Source organism: Meleagris gallopavo, chromosome 12 (assembly GCF_905368555.1).
Source record: "Meleagris gallopavo chromosome 12, MGAL_WU_HG_1.1, whole genome shotgun sequence".
Lineage (NCBI taxonomy): Eukaryota > Metazoa > Chordata > Aves > Galliformes > Phasianidae > Meleagris > Meleagris gallopavo.
The window spans coordinates 17,767,416-17,790,664 of NC_139415.1; the positions used below are offsets into that span (position 1 = coordinate 17,767,416).

General features: G+C 38.6%; 1 protein-coding gene across 4 annotated transcripts in view; it reads right to left on the reverse strand.

Annotated features, from left to right (window-relative positions):
• The window catches only part of MEGF11 (multiple EGF like domains 11), a 256,450-nt gene that overhangs the window by 159,527 nt on the left and 73,674 nt on the right, over positions 1–23,249 (reverse strand). For all 4 annotated transcript variants that reach the window (XM_085233529.1, XM_085233528.1, XM_085233527.1 and 1 more), the window contains exon 6: positions 8,743–8,835. In XM_085233529.1, the coding sequence (XP_085089655.1) occupies positions 8,743–8,835 (93 nt within the window). The remainder of the gene's footprint in view (positions 1–8,742; positions 8,836–23,249) is intronic.

Genomic DNA, 23,249 nt, shown 5'->3' on the forward strand with positions numbered 1-23,249 from the left:
ATGTGTATCATGTTCTCCTTGTTCTTCCTGGGTTTGGGGTCAGTTCATAACAGTGTGTTTGTAAGTGGTGGCTGTGCTACAGCAATCCCCTCAGAGAGGCAGGTATGGTGCTAGCACACCATCTGCTCATTTTTTTTGCTTCGACCATAATACATTTCCTTATTTTGTATGCTTTTCTGCACAGATAACTAAGGGCCCTCTGCATTCATTGCCAAAGCTAGATTAGCAGCAAGAGTAAGATGCTCACCTGTGAGCAGTGGTATGAAGTCCCGCTCCCATCCCTGCATTTACAGTCAGATAGGCTGTAGTTCAGCCCTCTGCTATTTCATTATTTCTCTCCACATCACTGAGGCAAACAAGCTGTTTCAACAAACATTCATTTCACCGAGGACACAAGATATCTTCTCCCGTGGCAAACTCTTTTTCCATGTTTTATAAGGATTCCAGACAAGTGTCAGGGTATCTATTTGTGGGGCTTTTCAGAAGTGTAATCTAGCAGAACAAGATTAGTCAGAGAAACATTTTATGAAAACATTTCACTTCAGAAATATGTTATCATATCATACATTAACACAAATGATGGATGAGAGAAAGAAGGAAAATCCCTTCTGATCTTGATGCTTAACCACTGCCTTTAAAATAGCGCTGCAATTAGGAAGAGCATCTTTGGAAACATCCCAAGAACACAAATAGGTGAAGGGCCAGCAGGGTCTTTCCCACTTGTATCACACATCTCTGGAGACAGCTACTCAGAATCCAGCAGAAGTCAGAGCCAGCCTCAGGCTCCTCTGCTGCAGCCACCAGAACCAGCTCAGAGGGATTTGCAGATACCTTAGGGCCAGCAGTGAGCAGAGCTCTGCCCTCTCCAAGCATTCTTTGAAATGCATCACTCTAGCAAGCACTGAAATAATCAGCTTAGAACCATTACACTTGTTTTTCTGTTAGCAAGCAAAAACCCTGGGAATACTTTTGAATTGGTGTCTAAGCCTGAGACTTTTGCCTGCACTGTGGCAGAAGGAATTCTGCTCTTTTCTCCAAGTGGCAGCACTTTAGCATCCAGGCCACGAAATGATAGCAGTGATACTTTTAAATTGATCTAAAGTCTGTTCATTTGTGTAGTGCACATTTAAAGCCACATTACTGCAAGATGCTTCAGCAATGAAACTTAACATTAGTAATTCAGTTCATTAAAAAAGATATTTTAGTAGATTCCTTCTTTTATAGCTATTACCCTGTCCAAAGTGAAGAAAACCTCAGTCAAATTAATAAAACTAACAACTCATAACACATATACTGCTTTAATATAAAGTCTCCTCAGTTCTCAACAATTAGGCAGACAAAAAAAGGTGTATGTCAGCCAAATTCCCCCTTGTATAACCTCAGGAAGACCTGCACCAGAATGCATTAAGCCCATTCAGCACTAGAAACCATAATTTCCTTTACTGAAAATTACCGTTGAGGTGTAAACCTGTACTCCCAATTAGAGACAACTCATCAACACAATTGCCTTGGTCACAAACAAAACTTCAACACAGAATCCTGCTTGCTCCCAGCATTCCTGCACACACACCCCTTTCTCTTCTATGAGACCTGAGCATCTCTGCGTGTCCCCCCTCCCCCCCCCAAAGCCCTCAGTCTCTAATGATGGGCAACAAGTAAGGTTTTACACCAAAAAATTTGCACATAACCTCTCTTGTCTTTGGATTCCAGCATGAATTCAGAGTTGGATTCAGAGAGCCAGTAGATTGATTTTCTAGAAGTGCAAGGCATGATCCAATTGTCTAACAGTTCAGTTACACAGAATGCAGAATTTCCATACTGGTCACATACAGCTCATGAGAGGCACGAGACCAAGTAAACATGAGGTGAGGTGCTGTGCTCAGATAGCCATCAGCTCTGGCCTCCTACCTCCTGTTTGCCCACTATATGCCTTAAATCAATGTGTATGTATACCAATATTACAACTATAGACCTAGGTACAAATGAGAAGCCTGGTTTTAACAGATCATCTGAGTTCTATATGAATATTCGCTCTAGCATATAACTCATTATGGCTCATCTCTTTAACCAAAGTAGACAAACATAGAAAGAACTGGATGATTTAACAGAGGAGATGATTGTAGTAATATTGCAATAATTACATAATTGTGCAGAATTATTCTAATAACATTTTACATTAAAATAATATTTTACACCTGGAGGCTTATCACACCACATACCTGTATTATTTATCCCACCTATGCGATAGGTCAAAGCATCACCTCTGTTTAGAACTGACAAACATGTTCAGATCAGTGCCCTGCAGATTGTCCTTCTCTGTGGGACACCCAGCATTGAGCTTGGGGGCTCTCTTTTTTTTTTGGTGCAGCTGAGTTTGCTTTTAACACATTGAAAGAAGTAACTGTCACTGATAAGCCTGGATGATACTTAGTAACTCTCTTGGTCCCTAAATGAGATCCTCATCAACCTGATTTCCCCCCTCATCTCTTATGTTCCCATTCAAATAATGACTTAAGCATTTATCTTACATAAAAAACATCAGTTGTTCATTAATGACTTTAAAAGTACTACTCATACACATGAAGTACACTGCCAGATCACATCTGAAGAGCAACACTGTGAGCAAGGCAGAACTCCAGGGACCGAAGCAGAGTGAGGACAGCTCAGTCAAATCTTCAAAATCATTCAAAGAAGGCAGTCTCAAAGGAGAGCTGGAACTGATGGGAGAGAATGATCTGTCACTACACGGGCCTCAGACAAGAGCAGCTGATTCAAGGAAGTCCTTTCCCACCCTGTGACAGTGAAGATGAAGATAAAAAAGTAAAAGGACACAGGGTGCTGAATTTCTATTTTTCACTCTCTTTAGTACAACTTTTAGGACAACTGAACAACTGATCTACTCATCATCAATGAATCACACAGCAGAGGTGCAAAGAGCAATTTCTCTCAAGTAAATCTTGAATCTACATTTCCCTTTCCAGGATCAACTGTTGGCTTCTGCTCGGTCCAGTTACTCTGGGGAAAAGTCAAGGCAAATGTAACTCTCACCCCTTTCCATAAGCTCACAGCACCTCCAAAGCAGTTAACTCTTAGAAGCTCAGAGTACGCTATCATGTCTGTTACAGAGTGAGAAGAAAATACCACAACCATGTGAGTAGCAATCACCTTCAGAGAGAGAAAAACTATTCCCACATAATGAAAAATGACAGATTAGTCGAGTTTAATGCAGCCAAATTATCTGTGTAAAAATATATATGTGGGACATGCTGCTGTGCTAACTGTGCTGAACAGCAGCTTGTGTTTATGCTCAGCTCCCTGGTTACAGGCTGTCCTGTGTAGGCTGTCCCAGGAAGCGCAGCTGCTACAGAGATGGCCTCACACAGACAGCCTGACGTGTGAGCCCGAGCACGCGTGGGCTCCACAGCCTGCAGAGGCAGAAATGAGACAGCAGCTGCTTACCTGACCACACTAGCTCAGAGGTTGAAGGGACTGGGATGTTTAAGGAAGAACAGTCTGAAAGAAAGAGATCCATTCTGCTTTGTAATTGATACAGAAAGATCCTTGTGTGCACCCTCACTGGAGCTTGCCTTTATATATGTACGTTTCTTTGCATGATGCAGCTGTCACTGAATCTGCAAATCACATCAGCATTACGCTGAAGTTTGAGCTTGGCTTAAATGAAATGTATATTAAAAGTTAAAAGACCACCGTCTGCTTATAAACAGATTTTTAGAAATTTTACCTAAACTTAGATTTTGCACTGATGTATGAAATACAAGGGTTCACTGGAAATAGAGACATCTCTCCAATTCTGTCACATTGGTGAAGCAATCCTTGTGATACAAACTTGTTGCACAGACAAACTCCTACACAGGAAACATGGACAGTTGTCTTTCAAGGACAGCCCCTGAACCGAAGTAGCACTCCACTCAAGGACTGGAACTGTCGAGGTTCCACACCTCTACACCTCTTCCCAGGGTGCCTTCCCAGTCAGCCCTCCTGTCTTCAGAAGCCAAGGACAAAAATTTAGCTAATGATTCCATCAGATACATCCCTGATCTTAAGCTGAATTTCATTTAATGCTTTGTACACAAGTCATACATGTCACAGCATTCCTTTGAGCTTTATGCCTTCTTCAGAAATAGTTCAAAGCATTCTGAGAATATGGAAGCCAAAAGCAAACCTGTAGAACGCCATGGACCCATTTAAAATATTCACTTTTTCTCCTGAGATTTCTACTATTTCTTTCATAACTTGTCAAGCAACACCCCCTTTCAGATTTAGCACAGTGTCTGCAGTTCTCATTCATCACAAGTTTCAGAACTGAAGCACTCCAGCTGCTCTAGGGCTATACCCTTAAATGTGATCTTGCTGTTAGGTCATACTTGCCTGTTGTGATGACCTTGGCTATTTTTGACAAAATGAAATAGTTTCTTACTCTTGATGATCATTTCTATGGAACATTCTTTCCAAAGAAATCTTGTTATACATATGTGTACAGTACTGAGCTGCCCATGCCAGACAGCAATAGCACAGCCCCTCTCCTCAGGTGATGAAGCAGAAAGGAAGGTTTGGCATTATTAAGCCAACATCCATTTAATAACACTTTGGACAAGTACTATATTTTCTGCTGAAACTACTAGCAAAGCAAACGTATTGAAAACCACTTTAGTTTGTCATTACAACTTCTCTGTTTCTTTACTTTGAAATTTCTGAAACTGGCACACACAGTTTTGGAAGGTTCTTGCTTATAATTCAGGGTGCTTGCTCTGAACTTTCCTTTTTCCACCTGTTGTCCACTGTTTGGTGAATCCCCTTCTTACAGGGAGATATTGGTGATCTTCCTCACAAAGAAAAACACTTGTTAGAGTAAAAATAAGTCTTCAGTAATGCGGCCTGATGAGCTTTGGCATTCTGGAAGAGAGACAACCTTCTTCTCTATAGGCCTGATGAGTTCAATGAGGGTCTTAGATTTCACTGAGGTATTTTCAGATGTTTCTTCAAAACTGATTCAGCAACATCCTCAAACACCTGCTTAATTTAAAGTAGATGAAAAGTTCTGCTCATGTGTCAACTTAAGGACATGCTTAAGTGCTTTCCTGGATTGGGGCCTAAATACTTACAAATACAGATGGTTATTATCAAGACCCAGAAAAGGCCAGGTAACCACCAACAGTCAATTATATCCCTACCAGAACTTCACGCCAGTATATCATACTGTTTGAAGTTAATTGCTTTGAAATAATTGGACAGGTGAGCAGGTAAGTTCACACAGAGCATTTGCCATTTTCCTTTGTATTAAGAAAACCAACAAAACACTGCAGATTGCATGGACATAATGGGCATGATTTTAAACAAATCAAAACCAAGTTAAAAGAGAAGGGAAAAGGTATGTGCTTTTTAAAGACTTTTAATTTTTAACATCATTAAAACCTCGAAAAACTTCTTATTCAAGAGCTTCTTTAGTTAATACCTCATTACTTCTCTTTTTATTGTTATGGTAATCAAGCCTTAATATATTGCAGCTTTATAGCATGAAATCAAGGCTAGGCCTGCAGGCATCAACAGATGTACAACAGCATGCAGTAAAACACAGGTATAGAGGCATGCAGAGCTGAATATGGCACTTTTTTTTTTTTTAAATAATTGTTTAGCAATTCATCTGAACTTATTTTAACCTTGACAACAGATGAACTCTAACACGTTCCATGATCAGTCACTGAAGATGCACAAAACGGTGAGATTTCTGACCGCAGTCTTACAGGCTGAGTTTTATGAAAGCATGAAATGAAGTCTGAAAAGGATTTTAAATTGTTTGGATGACTACAGGCTGTCACTATAACTATTCAAACCATTTAACTGTATATCTTCCAGTCAAGGGAGAACAATAACACTAAGAAACTGGATTTAACATCAAAACCGTGCCTCTCTAGGAAATCTATGCTCAATGTCAGAATCCACATGCTTTCCTAACACAGGCACTCTTTGCAGCACACCAAAAGAAGAAAAAAACCCAAACATTTGTACCTGACTTTTGTTTTTGAAGTGACACTTGGACCTTGTGCTGGAGCTCTGGTTACGTTTGAATGTGAGTCACCAAATCAAATGAGGATATACATAAATTTTAGAAAGCTACACTAGTCTGGCTTGCAGTGTTGAGATACCTCGAGCTGGGTCCTAGACCTTTTCCAGGTACACAACAGTGACAGCCAGTGTCAATCAGGCTCCCTTTCTTAATGTTACTTTCAGGGAACAATTACTTCTCCTCTGTGATTTTTTAAATCTAAAGATTTTGCCAAGCAACTGCTTTCCCAGTAAAACAGTATCAAATTGCCAACAGTAAAAGCAATATGCCTGTGACTTTATGAAATCACTCATACTGAGGTTCACATAGCAAAGCTCAAGGGCCACACACAGAACTTGTGGCTGGGATGTAACCAACAGATTCAGTTTATCTGGAGCACAGCTTTACCAGCCATTCAGAAACATCTAACAAATCACATTTATTTGTCACTGCAGACATTCATGCAGCTGTTCAATATTAATGAAGTAATAAGAAGAAAGTAGACACAGGTAATAGATTAGTCCAGTAAAAGTGAATATAGTTTTCCAAATTATTGATGGATAAAGGTAAGTCCCAATGTGTGAATCACCACTGTATCTGAATTGGATCAGCATCAGCCAGGAAAAGGCTTTCAGCTTCTCTCGTGGAAATACTCAGAGCAATGATTGTAAAGTATCCAGCTGATAACTGTTCTATGCCTTTTAATTCAAACAAGGTTTCCGAACAGTAAGGAGGCCAGTCATCCAAACTTTTAGTATCAGGCATAAAAGTGAGTAACTCTCATGGCTGCAGTAAAGGCTAACTTCAGTGAGGCCATTCACACTTACAAGCATTACACTTGACAGTGGTGCTTGTCAGATCAGACCTTAGGACAAGAATGCATGTTGCCCAGCATATAACAAGTGGAATGAAAGACAGTGGGCACAATAGTCCAGTGAACACACTAATTATATTAATAAAATGTAAGCTTAAATTTTTAAGCTAATCCTGGGCTATCATTTATAAAAGTTAACAGGGCATATTTAATTTAGGAATTGGCTACTGCTTCTCTTTCCACTGCTGAAATCTCATAAATGAAATATACTGGATTGCTGCCCAGTGCGGAAATAAAAGTTATGAATAATGTTTCTATCTCAATCTTTGTCAGTACTTTAATATTCCTAATTACTTTAAAAAGCTAAATATTCAATATAGGAAAAACCTTCTTTTTCTTTTTATCTTCTCTTGCAAGATTAGTGTAATTTAATATGAGACACTGGCTAGTTTTAGTTCGCAAGGCCCATTCGTGCTTTGGAATGCTTGTTACTCTTAGTGTGTATGCATGTGTGTGTAAATGAACATGTGATGTATGATCACAAGGTTTTTATTATTTTCTCATTTTTGAAATTCTCTAAGTACATATGCAGTGTGTAAAAACCCACTGCCTGTTAGGTTGATCATTGTCTACTGCCAAAAATAACCAAAGGGTAAAATAATTATCTGAGACACTAAATTATTTTACAATTAAAATAACTATTTTTCTCAAGATAGCAGTATTGTTCTAGACAGATATTTAGTAAGATATACCTTCCAAGTTTTTCCCTTGACTATATTTCAGGTCATCCCAAAAAGTTACATGGCTTTTCTTTCTGCTCCCCTTCCTCTCATAGTTGCCTTTCCTGCCGTAAGTGGGAAGATAGCAGCAAAGCTGCAGACAGAAAACAGGTAACCAGAGAACAGTCTGTCCATTGACTTTAGCCTCTGTAGGTGTTCCCCCAGTCAAATTGAACTCTTGTTCTCTTCTGATACCGACCTTTACCTGTTATCTTTTTGCCTGGTAATGATGTCTCTTTCTTAAGATCACAATCAATGTGCAAGGAAGGAAGGGACTAACAGCAAAATAAAACGTTTGTTCTGTAAATGACTATAAAGATCTTTGTATATGCAGCTTTACTTACTTGCCTAATACACAGAGTTCAATTAACAAGCTTATTTCTGTTATGTCAGTAATTGATTGGACCAATTTTACATCCTTCTCTGATGTTTATACCAGAAAGAATGCTTGCTATCTCACTTTAGCATGAACTAGTCACGTAGACTTAAACTTACCTTTATCAATTAAGAAACTTTGACATGAAAATCTTCTCCAGCTGAAAGAACTGAAAGCCTAAAGTGTGAATTGATTTTCTAGTAAACAGTGTAGAACTCCCATCTCTACCATTTTCCCACCTTGTGCAGTACAGATAATTCAGGGTGTGGATTTCAAGTCAGAAGGAAGAATCTGAGCTGCATGAAGAGTCAATGGTAAAAATCCCACTGGCTTCAATTGGACAAGTATTCTGCCTAAAAAATATCCCAGCTACTACACAAAACTCTTGATGAAGAATTTGAAGTAGTAAAGATTGAAGAAAAAAAAAATGATAATAGAGGTATAATATCTACATTGGTATTCCAATAACAGGATAGAGAGCATTAAGAGCATCCTTCACTGCATTTAACATTTCTTTATAAGAACAAGCGAAAAATCGAAAGTCACTACTGTAGGAAAGGGTAATATCACACATTAATCACTGCAAAACAACCAACTGACAAGCTTCAATTTCCATTTAAAGCATCCAATTTCTAAGGCCACTGCTTTGTTTCCTACAATTTTTAATAGCAGTATATATCTTTATTACATTTTTGTAATCTTTACTCACCACTAGAGCAATCAGTACCTCCCCATCCTGGTTCACAATGACAAGTGTCAGGAGAAACACATCTTCCATGCACACACTCCTCTGTGCAGAGTGCTGTTAAGAAGAAATAATACACAGTTTTGTAAATATATTAAGCTGTTGGTAAACATCCACTAAACTATGCCTTAGAGAGCAACATTTTGTTTAAAAATATTAAACAAAGAAAACAAACAAAAAATAATTACTTGTAAGATTTAATTAATATTTAGTGACCAAAATAAAATATAGTTCTCTAGACAGCAATAAACTCATTTGTCAGTTCAGCTCTTTGTAATGAAAAACTCTAACACCAGAAATTACTTTGGTTAGCAGTTTTGCTTCATAATAAAATTTTTAACAAACTGACACTTAGGATTATTATGATTACAGAATACTGGCTTCTTTTATTCCAGTTCATGAAAGAAAATGGAACTCCAAAGACTCAAAAACAGATTTGTACAAAATAGCTTGAGGAAAAGGAATAATTTTACTACACAAAGTATGTAAGTGCAGGCTTGTCTTCTCGAGGTCATCAAGTTTTCCATAACTGAAGTATTCTCTACCATAGTTGTCCACTTTTGGGTTCTTGAAAGATCAAGATCCTCAAACTATGAAAGCCTGACTGGTGTCTCACTTGCCAGTTAACCTAGGGACATATATAGGAGAATCTCTTTTGCTTCTTCCCTTGTAGGAACAGTTCATGGTTTTAAGACATGTCTTCTCCTGTGCTGCTGGGCTGTATAATTTACTTTCCAGAGTTTGCCTGTCACAAACAAACAAACTTGGACAACACTGAATACCTACTTTAAAAGCAGATCCTTACTTAGTGCCCTGTTTCTATTTCACCACTCAGGACACTGCCAAAAGCTTTGTGTGAAAGTGATTCTAACCTGATGGTTAATTTGAAACATAATTTTCATCTAAACTAACATATATAAGCTCTTAATGAACATGATGTAGCAGCAATTAGATCACTATATTGAAAGAGCTCTATTGTTTGCATATCCTTGTTTTTCTATCAGATGGGAAATGTGGGTATTGTACTTACTTAACCAAGAACTGGCTGCAGCTAGACTACAGAAGACTTATTCCAAGACAAATATTAATTCATTTCTGTCTAAAACAAGGCAAGCTAAGCTGATCTGGGAGGTATTTTCTTTTGTTGCTATAATGAAAATCAGGCTGAATTACCTGGTTTATTTTAAATCAGTCAGTGAACCTTCATAAAGTCCCACATCCACATCAGAGAAAACCTTTTATTTCCCAGGTACCCCACTGAAAACACATTTTCCACCATCGTCTTGAAAATTTAAGCAGTTTCTGCTGTGTTTGACATCCTATCTGGACTATCAGATTGGAGCACATCTTGGAGCACTCAGCCTGGCATCAAAGCCAACAGAAACATTTTGCTGCCTATTCTATGTTCCGGTCCTTGGAGACCAAACCCAGTAACGTATTCACAATATATTTAAGTCCAACTTTAAATGATGTGTGATCTTTCAATAATCCCATTGGACAGATCTTCCTGCTCTTTATCCATCAAATCACATGTGACCAGTGATAAGGATACTGCCTTGTTACAACTGCAAGAGCTTAGTCATTTCTTTTTTAGGTTCACTACGTGTCAGAACTGAAATTTATTCTTATTTCATATCTTGTGTTTAGACAGTATTGCAGAGAGCATGAAATATTGATAGCTAATTCTCTAGCCACTAATTGTCCTAATCTTTTGTGCATTTATTTCACTTGAGTTAGAGTTTCAGAAGACAGTGAGGCATCCTAGTCTACAGATGTAAGATGAAATTCAAGACAGCATATTAGAAAAGCAGCATTTTTCCATAAAGAAATACATGCCTTCATGCAGTCACTGAAAAGTGACTGTTACCTACGACAAGGAGCAGTTCACACAAATGACAGCCACAAATGTAGAAGTTGCTATTAAAAGCACATTGTGCAGAAAGGCACACGATATGCTGGGATATGGCTACTTAGAAAACTGTGCTTCATGTAGCTTCACCTAAGAATACATTTTGCGCTGATATAACTCTTAACACGTAAGTTCTACTAGAATTAAGGAAATCAAAACTGAGATTGTTTCTGTTCCCTATATAGGCATTTACATCAATAAATCATCCTTCCATGTAAAACGTGCAACAGGTCAGCTGAAAGCTGATGGTGGACTATTACTTTTCCAAATGACAAAGCACCTGCTAATTACTGGTATAAATTTAGTTGACTTAGCCACACAGACATAGTACACCTTAACTTGTTAAAAAAAATATGAAATAATAATAGCTAATTGAGATAATAAACCTCACTTAATTACTTGTCTATAGACAGAAGTGCTGATTTCTTTAATAACGCTCCAGTTCTTGGGAAGTGTGCAATGTGAGACTTGTAAGCAGGACTCAAGATGCTGCTCCTCTTCTAAAGCAGTCCATGTGAAACACACAATTTTTGCATCTTTGCTTTCTAGGCATTTTGAACTCCATTGTACTTGAAGATGACAATGTTTAAAGAGCAATTAGTGAGTTAAGAAAGGTAAAGACAATCCTTGGAACTGTGGGTGATCTCACCTTTGCTTTGTAACTAGCTAAGCAAGCAACTATGAACTTACTAGGATACATTCATTTAAAGCTATGAAATTACACAGGACTAATCCTATAAATGGGGTCACAGAAATCCCCCTTTTTAAAAAAAGTGAAGCTTTTATATGTCAGTTTATGTGAGGAGACAAATAATCAGACTCATGCATTGCCTGCCTCAAATCAGGCCTATAAAGGTCCACATAAAGGTCACATTTGGGTATCACTCTATATTTTACCATGGCAAATAAAATTTGAAATTTCCCTTACAAAAAGGAAGTCTTGTCTTGTTCTAATCTGTAGAGTTTAAATTAATTTTTCATTCTATTAACATTCAGCATAACAGGATACGATGGTCCCCAAGGCATTCTTCATAATATACTTTATACAGTGGTTTGCAAATGATCTTACTAGTTAATGGAACTATAAAAATTACTTGCACATAAAGGTCAAGAAAAATAAAGATAAGTATATATACTTTTTGGTCCTGCCCTGCTCAACATACAGCTAAAAGCCCCTGGAGTAAAGAAAACTTACACTAATGCAAGGAAATATAATTCCTCCCAGTATGAAAGCCCAAGCAGCTCATCTTTTGGAATTCCAGACTTTTTATGCCTGCATTTTCCCTTGACCAGTTCTCTTGAACAATCCAGCACCTCATTGATCAATTTATTATTAGCATTCTTGGCATGAGTTTAAGATCAGTTTGTAGTTTGATTCAGCCTGGTAATAAAATGACCTACATCAAAGCCCTGCCAAAATGCCATCTTTACAGCAATGCGTTTAGCATGAGTTATTTGACCATATTCAAGGTCACACAGCAACTGCTCCTTATCATGGAAAAAAAGTCAACAAAAGGCTTCTGTAACAATTCATTTGATGCTTATCACCTCCTTTATAATTATAAACAGTGGGATTTTTTAATACATAAGGTCAATACTCAGAGAAATAGACCTAAAGATTAAACTCCTTTCAAACCTGAAATGACCACATAGATTTCTCTAACAATAGCACTTATTTTTTAATTGTTTTCCTGAATTTGGACTCGGTATATTAAATGTCTATGTCCCCAAGCAGTATCCCCAGCAGGATGCTGTTACTGAGTAGTACACTGCTAAGTGGGGCAGCCTTTTCTGCCTAGAGAAAGGAGCATTTCATTTCATTGCAGAGCTATTTGAAGTGGCACCACAGTGAGTCTCTCCCAGACAAAAGCAGCCATAGCCCAGGGATCCAGAGCTATTCTGTCTTCCTTGGTGCTGCATTCCTTTGTGTGGACCCAACCTCAAGATGCTCTCCCAGAACTACACAGAATGAACTGCTCTGTTGTGATCCTGCACGTGCCCAGAGGATTCTGTGCCGTGACTGCAAGTTCTTCAAAACATTTTCCTTTTCTCTGCCCTACTTCAGGCAGACTGCCAGATTTTCTTCACTACAAACCGATCTCATCCAAACACTGACCATTTTGCTTTGTTGTGAACCAAAGGAAAGCCTGCATTTTTTTCTATGCTGCTGGTAACTTCAGGTCACCTAACCAGTTTGACAGTAGTTGGACTCCACAAAGCAGACATTTAATGGAAGAAGTGATGTTTTCCTTTGCAATTTAATATGTGTCCCTGGATCAGTTTGGGCCATTGCAGCACATCCTTCTAGTCTCCAGTGCCACTTTTAGGGGAAAGAACAATTTTGTCAGGTGAAATAGCAGTTATCTCATGGCCAGCAGTTTCAGATAATACAGAGAGGTCAGAAAAGATGAAAAAGGATGTTTGCCCCTTTATCCTTTATGAATCTGTTCACTCAGGGCCACTCTGGTGCTTCCATTTTAATGTACTGGCCTGAATCCAGGTTGTGCGGAGTCTAAGATATCAGCTTCATTAGATAAGCCTGTAGTCAGCTTTTGGCTAGGTTCTCTTAGGATGTGCTTAGAAAAGTGAGGTTTGATAGCAGAAGAAGGATGACTACAGCTAATGCTAGGAAGGTTTCCCATATTTTTAGATTACTGCTTATTTGTGGAACAGAAGATTCTCCCATTAAATCACTGACTTTCTATCAGGAATCGTGCTGATTAGATTGCTTCCTGGATAATTTTTTCAACAAAGTGGGATAATTCTTCTCTGTATTGCTTAATGTTTATTTCTGTGGTTATCACTCAGGATTCCTTTATTAATTTATCACCTTGGATAGCAATTTAATGCAGGATTAGCAACCTCAATAGACGAAGACATGAAAAGATGTCAGAGACTGCCTAGCTATGAGGAATTTATTGTTTGAGTGTATAGTAACCCTTATTTTTCATCTCCTTCTTGGTACCTAATGACAGCGCCAATAAAAAAAAAAGTACAAAAACAAGGAGATCAATGTAAGCAAAGGAAAGATGAAATTGATGTAGATCACGTAACAGCAATGGGTCATAAGATCAACTCCTTTTCCAGTAGCTGTAATGCTATTACATTTTTTGGCAGATTTGGAGTTAGAGACTACATATTTATGCAATCCAAACAGAATCTATGGTCTTTCTTGTTCAGGAGATGGGGAGGCTCTGACCATTGCCTTAGCGAGATATCGATCTGTTCAAGAGAGCAGCTACGTTGTGTTATCCTCAGTCTTGATACTCTGCCAAAGCTTATGGAGCACACTGTGCCAGAAATGACTTGTGAATGGCTAAAGTAAAAGAATTGAGGACATACATTTTGAGGATTTTGTCTTCTCTCAGGAGCAGAATCTGACATACGTCACTGTCATCGTTGACAAAATATCAGTAAATCCCTACATGAATCTGCTAGGAAGTGAAGATTTGTTAATAAGCGCAAAACTTACATCAGTTTCAGTCCATTTTCTATTACTAGACAAATGGCAACCTGTGGCTCTAATGAGAAGGCTAAAGCGGAGACTCTGATACTCTTGTCATGGCTGAGTGTTTCAGGCAGATGACACAAGTTTATAGATCCTGACATAACATCAGCCAGACTGCACATTTCAGACTCTCTGGTACTCCACAGAAGGACTACTTACATTTTACTGATTACTGGAGGATCAGGCACTGATGAGAATTCAGTTTAGTCCTCATTGCAACTATAGCCTCTACTTCCAGGTGCCCTGAGAAAAGCAAGACTAGTGGAGCACTTTTAGAATTGCAGTATAGTTGGGCCCAATAAACAGTGGAGCTGGAGCAGAACATCCATGAGAAAGAAACAGCATAACGTCAGTGTTCATAAAATAGTGCCAGTGACAGTAATAGAGAAAGTTAGAGTCCTGCAAAGGGAGAGGTCAACGGGAGCCACACATTTAACAGACTCTTTGTGTCATTTGGATGCCCCATAGGTTTCACTTGCTCTGGTAGAGAAAGGGAATGGGAGATGGTACTTACCATTTTACAATGTCTGAATGAGAACTGAAAAGTAGCCTCCTAATAGCAGCAAATGTCAGAAGAGCAGAACTGGGGTCAGTACGCTGAACTACTTTGTATCTTTGGCTGTGCGAATAACAGAAGAGCTCTGCAATACTCGCAAGCATGAAAAGGGAGTTGTGGGAAAGCACTGCAGGACTCTGATCTTTGAAGTGCACCTGCCCTGCAAAAGGGACAGCTTGCAAGGCTGGGTAAAAGCAACACTAATCCATAGATGTGCAGACAAAATAACAAATGAAGCTCTGGCAAGAAGAATGTGGGCAAAGACACTAAGAAGTGAAGTTTAAGAACCTAACCAAATTCTGCAGTGAAGAAAAAACATCTTTAGACTACGTGATCTCTAGAGGTCCCTTCATGCACCCACAGTTCTGTGATTCTGTGATTCTAATGCCTCGTTTCAACAGATATATGACTAGTGTCTAATACAAAGGCAAGACCTCACACCAAAATCAGAGATGACAGTCCACACAGGGGATACAAGCAACTAGGCTGGAATGGTGGGGAGAAGAGAGAAATTCTACCTTTAAGTTAACTCTTGACTGCTTTAAGGTAAGTCACACACCCAACCTACCTACCATGTCTAGAGCTCGGTCTTTCTCACTGCCACAACAGAAAGTGGAACTCAGCACACAAAGAACTCCTAGGAGATCAATTAACTATTGATAATTGTTGATTATTTCAGTCCTGAGACTGATTTTATGCATTTTCTGATACTGCTTCAACTAGAAACAATCATTGCTTTCTACCATGTTGAGGGGAAAGACTTACGCTGAGATCAATTCTTCTAATCAATGTTTTAATACAATATTATTCTGTGGGATAATTTTCAGCATTTAACTTCTTCTAGTAAATGATTTCCCATTGCCTCACTGCAGAGTTTAAAACAATCATTACCACTGGTTCAAACTGTTAATGAGGTTAAGAGAGATCCTGAATCAGCAGAGCAGAATCTATGACCCAGGAAAGCTTTTCCCTTCTTGTGTCCTCTGTCTACTCCTTCCATTTTTTAGGTAAATTGACTGACTCTTTCCAGCAATTTGTAGAAAACACATTTTCACTAGTTGATTTTCTACTGAAACTAGATTCATCCAACCAGCAAGCTTTATGCAAACTTGTGTTTTACACTGCCCAAATTGTGCTTTATATTGCACCCTCAGTAACATAACAGCACTACCATCTTTCTCCAAGTGACACAGAAATATTAACATCCACTCCTAGGCACCATCTTTCATTTTCTCTCTGTATGATCCGGTAGAACTCACTTCACCAAAACCAAATGTGTTCAAAAAGTATTTGCCAGAGGAGGCCCCAGTTCTCTGTCATTCTGTTCCCGACCTCAGGTAAATTTCTTCTTTTTCTGTAATCTGAGCAAATGAAATTCTTGATGGGTTGGGGAAAAGGGAAAAACTTGTACCTACTAAAATCCCTGGTCCTTCCAGCTTTCGCACTAACATATGGAAAAACAGCCAAACCTACTCGCAGAGAGTAACCTGATCTGTCAAACCTGGGCCTGAAGAGCCTGCTACAATAACCAAGGTATCTTGCCTTGTTCTCAGGAAATCACCTCAGAATTACAGCACTTGCATACAGATTAATCACTCAGGACAGAGAGTGAATTTCTTTGTGTACAATTTCCACCATATTCCAGTTTCAGTTTGTTTTTGAATCTGGTAGCATTGCTGCATGTCCATAGTTCTCTGCTTACTGACTTGCCCTGAAATGTGGGCCTTATGCCAAGAAAATTTTATTTTCTGTCAGTAAATGACACAGCTCCACTGCTGATTGATTTTCATCGGATGAGGATATGTGCTGCGTGTAAGACTGAGGATGGCTGCATCAAAAATATTTTTCCTAACAGATCAAAAATAGATCAAGATGTCTGGACTGCACGATACTTTGTGCAACCTTTGCTGAGCAATGCAACATCGAGTAAAACAAAATCACACCAATTCCCCTAGATGAATTTTAGTCTATAGCACATTGAATAAACCATTGATTTTGCCACACAAATTCTTTCCTCATTCTTACTCCAGATTTCATCAAACCAGTCCAACAAAAATCCTTTTCTTTGTTTCTCACAAAAATAGGCTGAATATGGACAAATTTCTAAAGGCAAACCTGTCATTGAGACCAGGCGATTTTTTGGCATGGGCCCTAGAGGGCCAATGCATTTCAGATTTCATTTCATATCAAGCTACACTCTGAAAATGAAGGTCACCCAGATGAAATCAAGAACAGAAGTATATTCTGTTTGAAGATCATGTTAATGTATGAGCAACGCTAACATTACTGGGGATGGAATATTTAAATGCAAACACTTTTCACTTTTCTCACATTTCAAAAGGAACCACAGTAATGTGTCTCATAGCAACTTATTGAAAGAACTGCAAAAAAAGACCCCAGGAACAAATTACTGTATAATGTGGGGACTGATTCTTATCTGAAGCCACTAGTTCAAACTTTCTGTAACCAAGTCTGGGTTGCGGGATGTCAATGATTTAGACTTAAGTCCAACTTCTTAGTAATGTCTAATTGTACAGAGAAATTTTCTACTAATGGGATATGGCAAAATATACTCTCCTGTTCTTGTGATTCATGCTGCTGCCTGAGAATAGAAGATAGGCATAGAAAATAAAAACTTTTACCTACACAGTCAGAAGCTCTTTTAAGCTGCCCACTCTTTACTATAAGGTAAAAATTGCATGCAATTTTTATTGCATTTATGTTTATACAAAACTACTTCACAATATTTGGGGAAGGATAATCATTATGAAAAATTTCAATGACGTTTTTAAAAGGAATTCTCTTTAAACTGTATATTCCCAAAAGAGTGACACATGTGAATGTAAGTGGGGAGATATCAAATTCTGAGGTACAAATCCATGACTTTTACTTCAGTAGAGCCTGCATATGCACAACATTGCTGTAACTGAAAGTGTACTTATGTTACTTGTTATACTGAATATCTAGTTTAATTTCTTTAAAAGTATGCTTATAATGTGCTTCACACACACTTTCTTATTTCTTAACCAGAAAAAGTCTCTATATTTGATTCAATTTACACACTTAAGTTGTAAGTTTTTCAAGGAAGACCATCTTTTCGTGCTTCTGCAGACATTTCTAATTAATTACAGCAATACAAGTAAATCACAGTATTCAGAAAAGAAAAATCTTGATAAAAAGAAGGAAGGTTTTGGGATTAAATAGATTGAAAATGTCTCTTGACTTATTGCACCAGAGAGCAAGTTTTGCAGAAGCAAATACTTGTGTTACAAATACTGAAGATAAATTATTTAAAAATGCTTCACGATCATATCTGCAACGGTCTGGAGTTTCACGAAAAAATTCCCTGAGGAGCCTTAAACACATTTATTGAAGTGAAAAGCATGTGCAACAATACACAAATATAAAGTGGGGTGCTATAATCCTGTAACAGAAAGAAAAATAGATGTCTACATAAACAGTCAAAGAGTATCTGGTTCTAGAGGAAGTAGCTGTGGCTGGATCTTGCTTAGAAGAGCTCTCTCCGATTAGCCTTTTTGATGTTTGATTAATAATCTTACCCTGTACTGGATTATGAAGTGTTATCAGATGCTTTCGAAACTATCATCCAACATAATCATCTTATTTTGGTGAGAACCAGAACCAAACACTGACTTGCCAACTGACTCTCTTTCAAACTGAAAAATACCACCAATGTGTACTTTGAGCACCCTGAGTTCACCACCAGCCCTTTCACTTTAACACACTTTTTTATTTCCCCACGCAGAACTCATGCTGTTTTGCTTCATTATTCACCCGCTTTACTAAAATTCCTCATGCAAATGTCTCAGGAAGTTGCTTTGCTGTACAAAGTTAAAGAAAGAATTAGCACATCCATGTGCATCCATACAAAAGCACAACTCAGTCTGCAGATAAGCTGTTAATTCAACAGTGACAGCTGACATTTATTGTTGTTGAGGTGTTAACACTGCTCAGAAATGGTGTATGCCCACTCTTCTCAGCTCTAAGTTGATGGAAGCTGTATCATTCATCACCGCTGAAAGGCAGGGTCTCCATGCAAAAATTCTGTTTCAATAGGAAGAAGTGAGCTCTAAAGTTCCACACGTGCATCATTTGGCATCTTAATATTTTTTACACATTGGCACTAGATGATATATGTTGCAGAGTTGTAAGTTGTTTTTTTTTTTAAATTTTACCATATGTGATTACTTTCTACAACTTGTGAAGACTTGCTTCATAACAGTACCATCAACTTGCATTAAGCTACAGAGTTGCTGTCCTATTTTTTATAGGCTCATATCATATATTCATCAGAAATGGATGCAGCTGCAAAAGTGCTGTGAAGTCCATGGAATATTGCACGGCTATCCTACCATGAGACACAGAACACATGCCACACAAGACAAAGCTGACTGGGAATGAGAAGAATACAAGTGCCTGATCACCCATCCAGTAAAGCCATTCCCAGCATTTAAGAAATCAGTATTAATAAATTCAACTAACTTGGTACGGTTTCAAATGGCAGCTCGTGTAGTATTCCTAAAGTGGATGTCACTTGTGTTTTTAGAAGGCACTGCTAAGAAGAAACAATAGCTACAGATACATTCCAAAAGTTCACAAGAGAGATGTATATGTTATGCATAGGAAGATGCTGAAAGCAGAACACCTAGGCTTGAGGTGCATTTCTTGGTCCAAATTCCCTCAGTGAAGTGCTTCCTGCCTCTTTCCTGTTGCAGAGGAGATGGAGAATAGCTGAACTATAGTAACTGCACCCAGCTAGCCAAACACTTCCTCCTGCCTGCACAGGCTGACATATTTAGGGCATCCCTGGCTGCTATAAATGGCTGAGAGAACAGAGGGTGGCAGGAGCAAGGCCGCAAACCCTCTGCCAGCCCAGACAACTGCCAGCACTGGCTCAGCCTCTCCAAGGCTCTGAAATGAAAAGTATTAGAAAAGAGTGGATCACACCAGCTTTGAATGTATTCTCCTGTCACTATTAAATCAAGAAGTTGAAAGACCAAAAAAACCCATGAGGCAATTTCATGAGGATCATATTGATGAGTGTGTTTCATTAACTATAGCATGTCTGTACACTGTTATTCTATTGTATGCATTTCAGGCATTCTTATTGTGACACTGATACCTTCTCATTTAGAGTTTCAGGCTTACAAGATGCCTACATAAGATTTCCCCTAGAAATGGGGAAAAGGGGTGACTGTAACTGGACCTGGCCTACATTATGGTGGCCGTTTTCTTCAGTCAACAGGGAGCTTGTCCCAGAGTTGTCCCAGCACTCAACCAGCAGCTTCCCATGTGACTAGAACTGTTGTGTTGTAGGCTTTGGGATGGGTCAGGGAAGGGAGGGTTGCAGCCAGAGGAAACTACAGTGCTGCTATCACAGGTTTTTTAAGTAGAAACACAGAAACTCTTTCTGAAGGCCATCTTGATTTAGACAAAATTATTTCCTCTCCATCTTTCTCTCTCTCCTACCTTACTAGGCTTTCAAACTTCTTCAGAGCATGAGGAAAATAAATCTAGTAAATAAGAGAAGAACGTAGAGGAGTGGTTAAGAAAACAACTTCAGTTTTAAACTTTATTTTCATCTCACACACCTGTCATCTTTCTGACTCTATGCATTTCAGTAAGTTAACTCACCTCACCATTTGTCTGGACTCCTAATGAGCTTCTAACTCTTTTGGAGGGAAAAATCTTCTGGAGTTCTGTAGCAAATGTCCTGTAGGTAAATGTGCTGAACAACAGCTCACTCATGTTTGGGATGGGCAGGATTTTGTTTTTGCAAGCCTTTAGAAGAGAATGGACAACCACCAAAGGAAGGTCTGAGCTGGCATGGGTTAGAACCAGCGCCGTATCTAGATGAGCGCAAACTAACATTAACAACACTGAAGTGCATTAAAGCAGGAGGAGAAGGAAGGGATTTTAGAAGGGAATAGAGACATTGAAGTAACTGAGGATGTTCACTTCCACACAGTGGATCCGTGCTGAATTTAAAGCAGCAGGGGCCCAACTGTCTTTGCTAAAAGTGGGCAAATGAAGGTACAAAACTTTATCCTGCATAGTTTTTTCTTTGAATTCAACAATGAATTCATATCTGTAATTCTTACGTCTTTTTTTCAATCCTTTTGAAGCTTCCAGGCATCTAAGCTATTAGCATGAATACCATTGAGTACCCCAGATCCAGAGCCTCCTTCTGTATATTCCCTGCATCCTTTTATACCAATCAAACTGAGATTGCCCATAGCAGCCAGAAAACCTTTTCTACTGCTACTCTAGCAACAGTCTGGATCTTTTTCTAAGTATAATGCCTGCATAATTTTTCCTCTCATATTTATTAAGCCCCTTGAGACATTATATAGCTTCAGCACAGTTTCCTTTCTGCCTTTATGCTGTTCTCATTTCCCTGCATGAACATTTTGTTTCTCCTGCTTCTACTGCATTTCCTCCAGAAGTCCTGCCCTTATTTCATTACTACGCTCCACCAGCATCTTTGCAAATCCATCAGCATCCAGAAGCCGACTGCAAATACAAAATGATGGATGGGAGATGAGAATTGATTTTTTCACCTTCCCATCAAAGAGGTCTTCCTGTTTTCTTTAGGCTGAATAGTAACCCTGGTGTCTCTACACCACAAGATGAACAGATCTACTAATATGGAGTCTCCCTCTTCCTCCTCACATGCACCTGTCTCCCAGGATGCTCAGAGTGAATAAGCAAAGGCCTCTAATGTTTGCAGAGCCATGTTCTGTAAAAATGGTATATTGAGCCATGGTATATAGCCCCTGGGTCTGCAGTATGGCAGCACATGCTGAGTGCAGACAGTTCTATTGCATGCTCCTTCTGTTGCTTTCTAATCAAGCCACCTGGCTCCTTCAACAGAAAACAGGGATTCCTCCCAGCCACCACACGGTGGTAAGACTGCTGATCCTGCTGCTACTACCATGACCTGAAGCTGAATCTCGTGCAAATTTCCCCTCGGACAAGAACACAAGATCCAAATTATTTTCCCCATATTCTCATCTGAAAAAAAAACATATGGAATCATCTCAAATGCATACAAAAGGAGGAATTTTCCTACTGTCAAAAAAAATTTTCCTACTGTCATTTCAATTTTATAATTAATATCACTATGCAGAATGGCCTTCCACACCGTTTTCCTGCATTCATACATCTCAAATCAGAAAGAAAAAGGGAGAATGTCCCCTGATACAAAGTATCTATGTACTGCTATATCATTTGCCCTTAATTTATGTTGCATTATTGATGTACAGAATGCTGTACTTGAATAATGTAACAGTAAGGCTTTTGCAGAATGCACAAGCACCAGCTTTAATGTGTGTCTATAAAGATAAGAAAAATATATTTCCTAAGTCCAGCAGATTTCAAATAATAAATTTTCAAGTTATAGGAATGCTGGCCAAAAGGAATTTAAAGAGGAGGTGAGAAGGAGAGGAGCGGGGGTGGACATTTCTTCCAAAATGTTAGTGAGCTACTGCCTCATAAAGTGATAAAAACCAACAAATCCGAGATATGCACAAACATTATGAATATTCAGGAAGTTTAAGATGCTGATTCAGCATTTGCTACGAGTGTACAACTTTTGCACTGCTCACACAAGCTATTATTTGTCTTTTCATCATAAGTACACTTGACTGCAGTGTCGGTGTGTTGTTGCAGCATATGCATTGAATTGCAAGTATTGTAATTCATCCAGATGGCAGGAAGCTTTGGAATTGTTACTTCTATGGTACAGATGTTTAACAGTGCAGCCATATGGCTCCAACAAGGCAGCCTTTTCAGAGATCACAAAAACTACACTAGACATGCAACCTTGTAAATACGATTTGAGTCCTGAGTGAATGCGAATGTTTGCATTGCTGTGATATAAAGCATACACTGTACCTTGCAGGCAGAAATTATGAAATGTTATTTCAAAGGAATCAGGTCTGATATTTGCATAATTTCACTAATCAGATATCAAAACAACATTCTTCATTTGTTTTTGAATTTTATGAAAGGCGTCAGACACAAGTTAGCTGGAAGGATGGCCAAACAACCACATGCAAACCTAACGACATCCTTAAACCTCTGGTCTGGCTGAACTACCCCAGTAAGTGAGAAATTAAGATTCAACCACTGAGACCAATAATTTCTCTACACAAAGATTTGTCAAAGTCAAAGAGCCCTTAATGATGGTTGTGGTAATTGTAACGTGGAAACCTGAGTGTTGAGAAACAATCTGAGATCAATAAGACCTTGGTCAAGAAAGGAAAGAACCATGAAATGGTCAATTTATAACTCTACTGAATACTGTCAGCTTAGGATGACAGGTAAATGACAGCAAATAAGATTGTTAAATCACTAATCTTGTCTTTATTAAATTCTGTCACATTGTGTAGATTTATATACTACAAGGAAAGAGTAAGGCCTGAGAATGACAAATAAAACTCTTAAAAATGAAAATGCATCAATCTATTAAAAAA